The following is an 11206-nucleotide window of genomic DNA, read 5'->3' on the forward strand; positions in this document are numbered from 1 at the left end:
GAATGGTTGCTTTAAGCTTTACGATGAAAGGATATTTTTTAAAAGAAAATTTAATAATCCAATGATTTAATTAAAAAATTTATTTAAATTACTAAAATAAGCATAATTTAATAACTTAGGATGAAGTTTGACCTAAAGCCAATATTCGATTTTCCGAATCTCTCTGGTATTATTATTTTGTGTCGGCCTTGGATTCTCCGTTTTATAAGAAGCAAAGGAAGGGCAGCCCACTCACACTACACCCAAACAATCCCTTATACCTCATACCTCATACCTCGCTCGCCTCCCCGCCCTTCTTCTTCAAAGCAAAGAAAATTCCCACTCTTTTCTTTGCTTTTTCTCTCACTATTCATACCCTTTTGACTTTTTTGGTTGATTTAGTTTTTAACTTGCCAAAATTTTTAATATATTCTTCTTTATTGTTTGCTACCGATTAACCCCGCCCAAATAATGGCTGTTGCTTGGTCTGAAAAAGCTTCTTCCATGGAGGCTTTGTCTTTGTCTCCTCCTATGTCTCCGCCGGTTATCCTAACCCAAGACGAATTAAAAAAAATCGCCGCTTACAAAGCCGTTGAGTTCGTGGAATCAGGCATGGTTCTGGGTCTGGGCACAGGTTCCACGGCCAAACACGCCGTCGACCGGATCGGCGAGTTGCTTCGTCAAGGCAAGCTCACCAACATCATAGGAATCCCCACCTCCAAAAAAACACAAGAACAAGCTATTTCTTTAGGTATCCCACTTTCGGATCTCGACAGCCACCCTACCATTGATATGGCAATCGACGGTGCTGATGAAGTGGACCCGCATCTTAATCTGGTGAAAGGCCGAGGTGGGTCTCTGTTAAGAGAGAAAATGGTGGAAGGAGCTTGCAAGAAATTTGTATGTATCGTTGATGAATCCAAGTTGGTCAAGTATTTGGGAGGCAGCGGTTTGGCTATGCCCGTCGAAGTTGTTCCTTTTTGTTGGAAATTCACTGCCAAAAAACTCCAAAACTTGTTTCGAGATTCTGGTTGCGTTGCCAAGCTGAGGAATGATTGTAAAGGGGAGCCTTTCGTAACGGATAATGGGAATTACATTGTGGATTTGTATTTGAAGAAAGATATTGGGGATTTGCAGGTGGCAAGCGATGCTATTTTGAGGATTGCTGGTGTGGTTGAGCATGGCATGTTTCTTGCTATGGCCACTACTGTTATAGTTGCAGGGGAGCTTGGAATCACCATCAAGAATAAGTAGTACAAACTCAAACTAACTTTATTTTAATAATTAGGGAATTGCTATTGCAGCTGGGAATGGATTCTTCCTTTTTTGGCATTTATTGATTGATGACAAGAGTTGTCTTGTCTTCTCAAGTTTTGTTATTTTCGTTTTGGACACAAATTTAAGGGAAGAGAAGATTTAGGGATGTTAGGATTGTGAAAGCAGTAGCTGAACTATGAGAATGATGAATGTCAACTGTTCTATGATCATTTTAATCACAAAATCGGTTTATTATTGCATTTGATTTGGAATTTTTGACCCATAGTCAAATTGACATTGAAGCAAAGAGGACTTTCATCATCTTCTTCAATATGGCATTCAATTACTCTTCTTTTTTTAAAAAAAAAAAATTCTGTGATGAATCATCAAATTGCAAATCCCATGGAAGTTCAGTATTGGGTTTTTGAATTCAGAGGCTCGATCAAGCTAATTGAATTCATTTGATAGCTTGACCTTATTTCGAGCTAAACTAAATAAACTGTGAACATAGTTGTGTTGGGCAAACTTTTTAAAGTTTTCACAAACTTCATTGGCAAATACTACTGTCCCAAAACATACAAACTAAACAAAAAAATCAAGTCAGACAAACGTCTTACATTTTCAATGGAACGGGGACAAGCAGCACTGACTCTGGATAACAGTTTCCTACTAACATATTAACCAACAAGATTTTCATGGTAGCCGATCAAGCTACATAGCTGGCAGCAATTTAAAGTAAACCACTACATAAAGAGACAATGAAAACAGGGCAAACAAATGCTGCCAGAAGAGAAGTGCCGAAGCTTCTCTAACTGCATAACTCCTCAAACTGGCGATGGCTCCCAATAAAATGGCACTTGGTGTAGTGTATTGCAACAAGAGCACGAATCTGTACATTGCATCATCAGCTACAAGAAGATCCAACTTGCTAGCAAGTGTCACAATCCCTATTCCTAGCAAAGGAAGCACCAACAGCCTTGCCACAATTATGCCGATGGTGGTTCTGAGTCCAAGCTTAGAATCATTTGGACCCTCAGCTAGCATACCCCCGAGAATGAGCATCACAGAAGGAACCATTGCACCTGCTAAAATCTGCAAGCTGTCTGTTATGAAAGACAGGGGAGCATCATATCCAAAGACATAGGATTTTAATTGAGGCACGGTGCCAACAATGATTGCTAGCAAAGATGCAATTGTAGGGGGCTGAAGTATATGCTGTATCGGAGTTTGTTCAGCAACAATTCGAATCTTCCTGACTACTCTAGGTTCAGCCAAGCACCGAATGGACATGGGACTGCTCCCGCTAGTGTCACCATTGATATCAATGTCAGGGAAAGTGGATGTTGAACGACTAGAGATGCTGTTGAAAATCCTGGCAATGAATGGTGTCTTAGAATGTTCGGTCTCTTTTTCTTCAATGCCTGGCCATTCAGCTTCTATAAGAAGAGGCCTGCTGATATCATTTACCGGCCTTTGTTCCTCAATTTCAGTCCCTTCTTCAAGAACTTCATAGAACTGCAACGGCGGTTCCATCATGTGATAAACCAGGGTATAGACAAGAATAACAGCAACCCATTGTGCGAAAGAGACATAGGCCACACCCCTCGAGTGGCAATGAGGCCCAAACGGGGAATTCGAAGTGTGACACACAGATCCAACAATAGCAAGACATAGATTTCCCGTATTGCCAAAGGCAGTCATAACGATGGTAAATCGCTGGTACTCAGGTGGCGGACGACATATAATGACCACCAACAACCCCAGCAAGCAACCAACAAAAGTACTGATTAACACATTGACCGGAATGAACCACCACCGAGCAATGCTATCAATGGTAATACTTTCACCGAGTTCAGTAAAAATTAGGCAGGGCAAGAATAGGGCGAAAACAAGCTTGCTTAGGAGCTTAAATGTGGCTCTTGGAATGATTTGAGTTTTGGGATGTGCAAGAAATAATCCTATGACTGTAAGAGACAAAAGTTTCATCAAAGGCAATATGGCACTTAACAGATCTTCACTATTAGATTTCATATCATTTTTATAAAATTCAGCTAAATATCGAATCATCTTTGGTCTTCCTTCCAAGTTCTCGAATATCAAATAACAATTTTAAAAGTTCTTCCTGCAATATAAAAAGAAGAAAAATAATTACACAATCGAACAGGTGAAATCCAAGATAATCTCTAAAACCCAATTGAATTGTAATCCGTATAAAGTGGGTTCAACATGATAACACGAAATATCTCAAAATTATCAATAGCCAAAAACTCAAAGAAATACCCAACACCAAGAAACGGATTAATAACATGATCCCTAATCCAGCTAAACCAATGGGAAAACGCAGAGAAGAGTATCCAAGACTTCCATAGATATAGTAATAATAAATCCAATAAATCAGAAAGTACTTCACCGCAAAAATTAAAAAAAAAAAATCTAGAAAAGAAGAAAGAGGTTAAAGATAGAACTTACGGATCAGAACTGCCAGGAGAACTACTAAAGTATTGCAGAGAAGTACAGAGAAGATAAAATTCAAAGATTCACGGGAAACCTGTCAACTCACAAGTAGAGATATGTACGAGATTGAATTACAATAATTTTATTTTAAATCTACTTTTTCTACTTAATACCTAAATTTTAATTTAATTTATGATTTAATCCTTAAAATATACAATCTTCTCAGTTCGGTACTTAATAATCGAAGCTGTTAAGGTGGCATGCAACTAACACTCTCATTTCTCATGATGTGAACTCATTACTAACTAGTTTTTTTTTTTAATTATTTGGTGGTATGATTAAATTATATTAAAAGTATTTTAATAATTAAAATAATAAATTAATTTTTAAAATTTATGTTAAAATCAAAATTTAAAATAGATACTATTATAAATAATATATTAATAAATATTTAAGTTAAAAATAGACAAATTATCTCATTATTTTTATTTAATAAATATTTATTTAAAATTAAAAATTATGATTACCTAATTAAATATTTATGTAATATGTTTTAAATAGAATATTCTCTATTTAATATAATCCATTTTATTTAACTTAAATACTTTAGCTATCTAATGAATATGTAAAATACATATTTGAAAATAATGATAAAATCTAATAAATAGATAAATTATATAATTTAAGAAATACTACTTTTAAAAATGTGATCATTGATTTTATTTTTTTTGTTAAAATCAAAGTTTAAAATATATAATATATAAATAAATATTTAAGTTAAATCAAATGGATAAATTATCTAATTAATTTTTATTTATTAAACTATTTATTTAAATTTAATCTAACAAAAATATATATTAAATTATTCTTACTTTTAAAAATTTTATTGATGATGTGAGAAAACAATAAACATATTATTCTATAAACAAAATTTTAAAAGCAGTAAGTGATATTATTAAGTGAAATATAAAACAAATACATAAATATAAAATAAATAAATAAAATTATTTTATTTTATTAATTAGATAAAAGGAAGTAAAATACATAAATCATACAAATCCTTCAAATATATATATATACTTCCACAATCCATTTGTTATTGAAATCAACAAATTATCAGTATAATTTTTATAAGCTTTAATGATGAAACACAACTTAAAGCTTAAATACTTGTAAAAGTCTTATTTCAACATTTTATTCTTAGCAGGTTAGCCTTAGGATAGTTTAGGAGTGCAGTGGTCCAAAGTCCAGGTTAAAAGAGCTCAAAAAAATTATTTCTTCAATTGGGAAAAAAATTCTTCACCTTTTAAGTTTTTTGACATACACATTATCAATTCATTGCCAGGAAAAAAAAGGGGCTTTCAGCTCTTTCCCATAAATGCTTCATCTCCAACTTCTTGACTTCTCCAAACCTCATTTAGTTCTCAAATTCCAACTTCTACCATTAAAGTTAAAAAAGTTCATCCCCCAAAAAAAAAAATCAACCGTTACTAGCATTCAACCTTTTTTATTTTTCCAAAGCCATGGCAATGGGAGAAATTTTCTACAAATTAAATAGGGTTAAATTTCATTTGAGTAATAATCATTCATCAAAATCAGAATAGAATCAATCAATTGAAATTATTAATTTTTACTTTATATATGAGAGATTGAGAGCCTCCCATTTGCGGTCTGCCAGATTTACCATTGTTGCAGGTATAATTCTCCCTCCTTCCTCTTTTTTCTCCCATTGCCATGGTTATGAAAAAATAAAAAAAGGTTGAATGCTAGTAACAGTAGATTTTTTTGGGGAAAATTGAAATTCTTTTTTAACTTTAATGGTAGGAGTTGGAATTTGGGAATTAGAGGAGGTTTGGAGAAGTAAGGAGTTGAAGATCAATATTTATGGCTAAAAATTGAAAACTCTAAGAATTTAATTAATTTATTTTAGTTTGAAACTTTCTCACATTAAGCTGAATAAATATTTTTTTTGGGCCCCTTTTAACCTTGGGCCTTGGGAGACTACACTTCAAAACAACTCCCAGGGCCAGCCCTACAAGTACGTTGGTCAAACGATCGAAGTCCTAGAAAATTCAATCCATAAATTAAAAATACAAATCAAACTAAGCTAAGGAAAATAACTTTTCAATTCTATGTCTTATTGGGATGTTCAACTTCATTTCTCTCTAATACCCATCAATTCATTTCATGTTCATTTCTTTTTGAATCATTTCTCTCTCTCTCTCTTTTTTTTGTAATTTTTAATTTTTAACATATATATGTTTTGGGTTTTATTTATAATTTTAAATTTAAAATCATTTTATAATTTTTATCCAAAAATGATTTTATAATATTTTCTTTTTTGAAATTTTAAAATTAGAAACAAATTGATAAGTTTTGTAAATTTTGAGGGTTAAATTTATTGAATTCTTTAGAATTACAACTAAAATGAAATATTTTGTAAACATTGAAGCTAAAATTTTTAAACTTTTTAGATTTAGGATCAAATTGATAGAATATGTAAACATTAAATAGAAGAAATGTTATTAGGCCAATAAAAAAGCCAGGTCACTTCTTGTCACTTATGATAAATAATTGGAGACTAATTAAAATATTTAAATTTAAAAGTTAAGTGATTAAATAAAAATAATAATTAAGTGAATAAAATAAAATAAAGTGGTAGGCTGAATATTCTTCTAGTTTACCCAAGATTTTAATATAATAAAGGAAAGAATTATAATAGTTAAGCTTGAAACTTGGTTATCTGATATTAAAGTGTAATTGTGAAAGAATGAAAAGTAAATATAAACTAGGATTCAATTAAGAATAAATAAATATAAAATAAAAGATTAATTAATTATATGAAATTGAGTTTGAATTTATGGTGGAAACATTGAAGGATTTTGTAAAATACAAAGACTAAAGGATTGACTTAGAAAGAGAGTAAAATATAAATTACAAGGGTTAAATCATTCAAATTTAAGGGTTGAATGTTTAAAATATCATAGATTGTTTTGTAAAGAATGGACTATCAAATATATGGGATTAAATAAATTTTAAATATAAAAGAATATTAATCGATTATATAAAGCACTCTTCAATAAATTTCACAAATAAAATTTAATTATTAACAAATCTAAAATAAATAAGGAAAACCATTATCTTATACATTAAACAATAAAATTATCTACAACATTATAAAAAAAAATCTACAACAAGATCATCTCATTCTAAGTTTATAAAATGGAAGTTTAATAAAAACATATGTTTTGTGTAACTTTTAGAGATTTTTTCTTTAGTTTGCTTGTTATATAAGACCTTGACTTATTTATTTATTAATCTTTCTACTTTTAAATTTTAAAACCACTACTTTATATTAGTTAAAATTTAACAATGCACCTGCTGATGCAGATTGTTTCAGTTGGGGCAACCAGTAATAAGTGGAACAAGTTAGTGCAATCGACATAAATCAAAATATTTATCGATATTAAAATGAGAAGTGATTATTTGATTTATTATTAAAAGATGCATATCAATTGATGTAACTGGAATTAATAAAATATTTATTAATGATGAATAAAAGTGAAAAAAAATATGATAACGATGGTAAAGAGGGTTAATTAATAAAGAAGTATGATGAGTGATGTGAGAATGTGATCACAGGTTTAAATGAACAAAGATTTTTAAGAAGTGAATAGAATTGAAATGTGAGGGAACTATTATTAAATTGGTGACATTTGACTCTATTTTTGGTTGGAGATGTAGTGGGTTGAGGGTAGAAAGGGGCCGGGAAGGGAAAGGGAGCTAAAAAAGGGAAATTAAGGTAGGAAAGAGAGAAAAAGGAAGAAATAAGGTGAAAGGAAAGAAAGGGAGACAATAGAAGTGTTTTTTTTTTTTTTTAATATGTTTAAAATATTATAGCTTTTTTTTATAATCATATATAATTTCTTAAATTTTTTGAAAAAATAAATTTAACTCTTACTATTTTTTCATTTAATTGGGCCTTTGAACTAATAAAACTAGCAAATAGGCTCTTCAATTAAAATTGATCATAATAACGTTGACTTGGTCATTAACGACACTGATGTGGCTTTTCATGTCAGCGACAGTTACTGGCGTGGAAATGTCACATTAGCTACCATGTCAACAAAAGATAAAAATTCAAAACTTTTAAAATAAAAAATTAAAAGTAATATTTAATTTTTTATTGGAATGAATTTGGACACATGGTTGTTCAATTTCATTTGTTTTAAAGATTAATTTCTTTTAAAAAATTTTAAAAATTTTTAATATTTTTTAAAAGAATTATAAATTCTAAAACATTATTAAAATTTATAAAAATATTAAATAAATTTAAAAAATTAAAATCAATAAAACCATTTAAAAATTCTAGATTCATTGAAAATGATTTTTCTAAATTATATAAAGTTTAAAAATATTAAAATTTAAAATAATATTTATTTTATAAAAATTTTTTATTTTTAAATATTCTAAAAGCTACCAATACAATTAAAACATTATACAAATCAATTTTTAAAGAAAATTAATTTTAATATTTTAAAATTTTTATAATTTAGGAAAAATCTTCTTGAATGAATTTGGTCATATAGTTGTCCAGATTCCATGTAAATGTAAACAACCATATGTCCAGATTTATTATGGGCTTAATTTTAAATCGTTTTATTATTTTATTAACTTTTAAATTTTTATATATTTAATAATATTTTAAAAGTTTATAATTTTTAATATATATTTTAACTTTTTAAAAAATTAAGCTTTGAAATGAATTAACTTGGACAACAATATGTCTAGTTTCATTTTGATTAAAAATTAAATATTCCTTTTATTTAAAAAATTATTTTTTATATTTTTACTAACATAGAACTACTATGTCAGCAACAGATGTCAGCAACTATCTCTGACATGTAGCTCCATGTTAGTGTTGTTAATGGCCACAGCAGGATTGTAACAGTCAATGCTAGTAAAAAGTTTGTTTGGTTAGTTTTATTAATTCAAGGGCTCAATTGGGTTCAAAAGGTTGTAGTGACTTAATTGATTTTTTCGAAAAAATTTGAGTGCCTTTTAAAGCATAATTTTTTATATGTTAATAATTATATTTATTTAATATAAAAAAAGTAGTTAAGGTAATTCACCTTTGTTTAAAAGTTTTAAAAGGGACAAGGTCGGTATTTTAATGAATTTGATAGGTTAATCCTGTATTTAAAAGATTTAATTAAGGTTTTCTATTAAGAATTTTCCTTTTCCTTTTCTTTTTCTTTAAAAGTATAAATTGATTATTATGCATTTATGACATGAAATATCATATAATACTATCTTTTTGGTATGTTGAACGTGGAAAAGATGAACGTATGAAAATTAAATGAGAACCATCGTTCTTTTCATAATTTGGTAGAAATTTTCCATTGTTAGACAATTTCTTTTTACAAATTAATGCAGGTTAATCGGTACAAGGGTGCCAATTACAACATTCTTTTTCCATTTTAATTCCAAATCATTTACTGCTTAAGAATGAAGAGATTTACCAGCATGCTTGCTCAGTTAGATTCCCATACTTTAGTCTCTTAAGCTTTATGGGATTTCAGAATATAAATATTTTTTGGGGGTCAACTGAGTTTTCTTTATCTACTACCGACTCTTATAGTTTTAGTGCTCAATTTCAGGATTGATTATCCAATGATTTCACTTGTTGTCCTACCCAAAATTAACTAAATTCATTATTGAATTAACACCATTTTATACATATGCATATGACCAAAGTTTATATATAAATTTAATACGTACCTATTTATCAATAATTAAATTTAGAGAAAATTATTTAATATAATCAGTATTTTTATAATTAATAATTTAAATTCTCAGCGTAGCAGGATTAAAAATAAATAAATCTAGTATTAGACGCGAAGAAAAGTTGCTTAGAAGCAAAGTAGATTGACGACCTTGGCGTGGCCGCAAGGGATGAAAAGAATTCTAAATTATCCTTTTAAATGTATACATATATACATACAGGGATTACGTAATGGAAGATTCATTCCAACAAATGTGCTTATAACTAAGCAAACGAAATGTTGGTTACAAAAAATAAGATCAAAGTTCTGAAGAAAAAAAAAAAGAGAGAGAGAGAGAGAGAGCGAATCTAATTATAAGTAAAACCCTTTTATGATATGCATGAGATGAAACAAAACAATGGCGAAGGAAGTTGGTAGGCTAAGCAGAAGAAGAAGTGCCATCCCCAAAGCAAAGCTTGGCCTCGTTTCCATTAACTTGTATTGCAAATACCCTAGTGCTTCACAGACATCAAGGTCGTAATATGATTTCTTGTATTCCTTCTCCCACTCCATCCAATGCCGGGGTGGTTCGTAACTCTTCTCCGACTTGGTCATCTCGTGAATCCGCATTCTTAACACGATCATGTTCTGGTCGACAAGCTTGCCGTCGAAGTTGTGACTGTGGGCATCTCTTTTCGAGGCCAGTATTTTGGTATAAACGGTTTTCGAGGGAGGACGAAAAGGAAGAGGTGAAGCTAAGGAATGATTGTTGCAAAGAGAGGAAGTGGTTTCCATGGTTGGTTAAAATAAAAGGTTGTGAAATGATGGAGGAATGAGGGAATATATATGGGTTTGGGAGTATTTATAGAGGAAGTACGTTATTGGGAGCAGAGGCTTGAATTGAAGAGTTAGCAGAAAATGAAGGCAGTTGGAGATTCATTTTCGGGACGTGTGGGCCAATCCACGGTTGATTTTAACGCGTAATACTGGTTTTTCTTTTCTTTTTAATTAAGGTTGCAATGAAAACGCAACGCATCTGGGTGAAGCGTGAGAGAGCCTCCAATCATTATTGACTTTAAATTTATCATTCACTACATAATCTTCAGTGTAATCATACATCCATATCGTATCTGTCCGTTTTGAGGTCAATTGCGCTCTTCAATACAAGTTTAGCTAAAATTAAAAATAAATAATTAAGACATCGTGGAATTAAAATAATTACCCTAATTTTATAATTGTAAATGTTTAACATTAAAATCGGGGTTTCTACGCTTATAAATGCTTTCTAAAATCTAAAAAAAAAAGATTTGAGAAAGGATTACTTAGAAAATGCTAAAATAGAAATTAAAGAATGAATTCTTTGAAAGAAAACACTACTACTTCATTTATTAATTTCAGTGTTTATGTACACAGAGATGAATAGAAGTAAGGGAATAACTGTTGTTAACAGCTTTCATAGCAACTTAATAGATCCTAACAAACTTCTCTTAATAGAATACTTTAACATTCACCCATCTTCCCGAGAGGTAAGACTCGAAGAAGATTATGGAACCGAGTAAAAACAGAAGCTGATAGAGGTTTAGTGAGGATATCAACAACCTGATCACAAGCCGGTACTTCACCAATAATGAGAGAGCAATTAGCCATTCTTTCCCGACATGTTTAAACTTAGAATGTAATACAGGATTGGTAGCAACTGCAACGACACTGGAATTGTCACACCAGAGAGTAGGAGTATCAGCAGAGCGAAG

General features: G+C 30.4%; 3 protein-coding genes across 3 annotated transcripts; 1 reads left to right on the forward strand and 2 right to left on the reverse strand.

Moving 5' to 3' along the window:
• Positions 1–450: 450 nt before the first annotated feature.
• LOC108474820 (probable ribose-5-phosphate isomerase 2) lies at positions 451–1496 on the forward strand. The gene has a single exon (XM_017776845.2). It carries the CDS (start codon positions 451–453, stop codon positions 1231–1233), a length of 783 nt encoding a protein of 260 aa, XP_017632334.1. The 3' UTR covers positions 1234–1496.
• Positions 1497–1747: 251 nt separating this feature from the next.
• On the reverse strand, positions 1748–3303 carry LOC108474503 (protein PIN-LIKES 2-like). Its single transcript, XM_017776452.2, has one exon. It carries the CDS (start codon positions 3301–3303, stop codon positions 1948–1950), a length of 1356 nt encoding a protein of 451 aa, XP_017631941.1. The 3' UTR covers positions 1748–1947.
• A 6524-nt stretch (positions 3304–9827) lies between these two features.
• LOC108475151 (uncharacterized) lies at positions 9828–10250 on the reverse strand. Its single transcript, XM_017777143.1, has one exon. It carries the CDS (start codon positions 10248–10250, stop codon positions 9828–9830), a length of 423 nt encoding a protein of 140 aa, XP_017632632.1.
• Positions 10251–11206: the final 956 nt, after the last annotated feature.

The sequence above is a fragment of the Gossypium arboreum genome, chromosome 3 (genome assembly GCF_025698485.1).
Source record: "Gossypium arboreum isolate Shixiya-1 chromosome 3, ASM2569848v2, whole genome shotgun sequence".
Classification (NCBI taxonomy): domain Eukaryota; kingdom Viridiplantae; phylum Streptophyta; class Magnoliopsida; order Malvales; family Malvaceae; genus Gossypium; species Gossypium arboreum.

Excerpts from the sequence above, each read along its gene's own strand:
- LOC108474820 (XM_017776845.2), top strand. The coding sequence starts at position 451 with ATGGCTGTTGCTTGGTCTGAAAAAGCTTCTTCCATGGAGGCTTTGTCT.
- LOC108474503 (XM_017776452.2), bottom strand. The coding sequence starts at position 3,303 with ATGATTCGATATTTAGCTGAATTTTATAAAAATGATATGAAATCTAAT.
- LOC108475151 (XM_017777143.1), bottom strand. The coding sequence starts at position 10,250 with ATGGAAACCACTTCCTCTCTTTGCAACAATCATTCCTTAGCTTCACCT.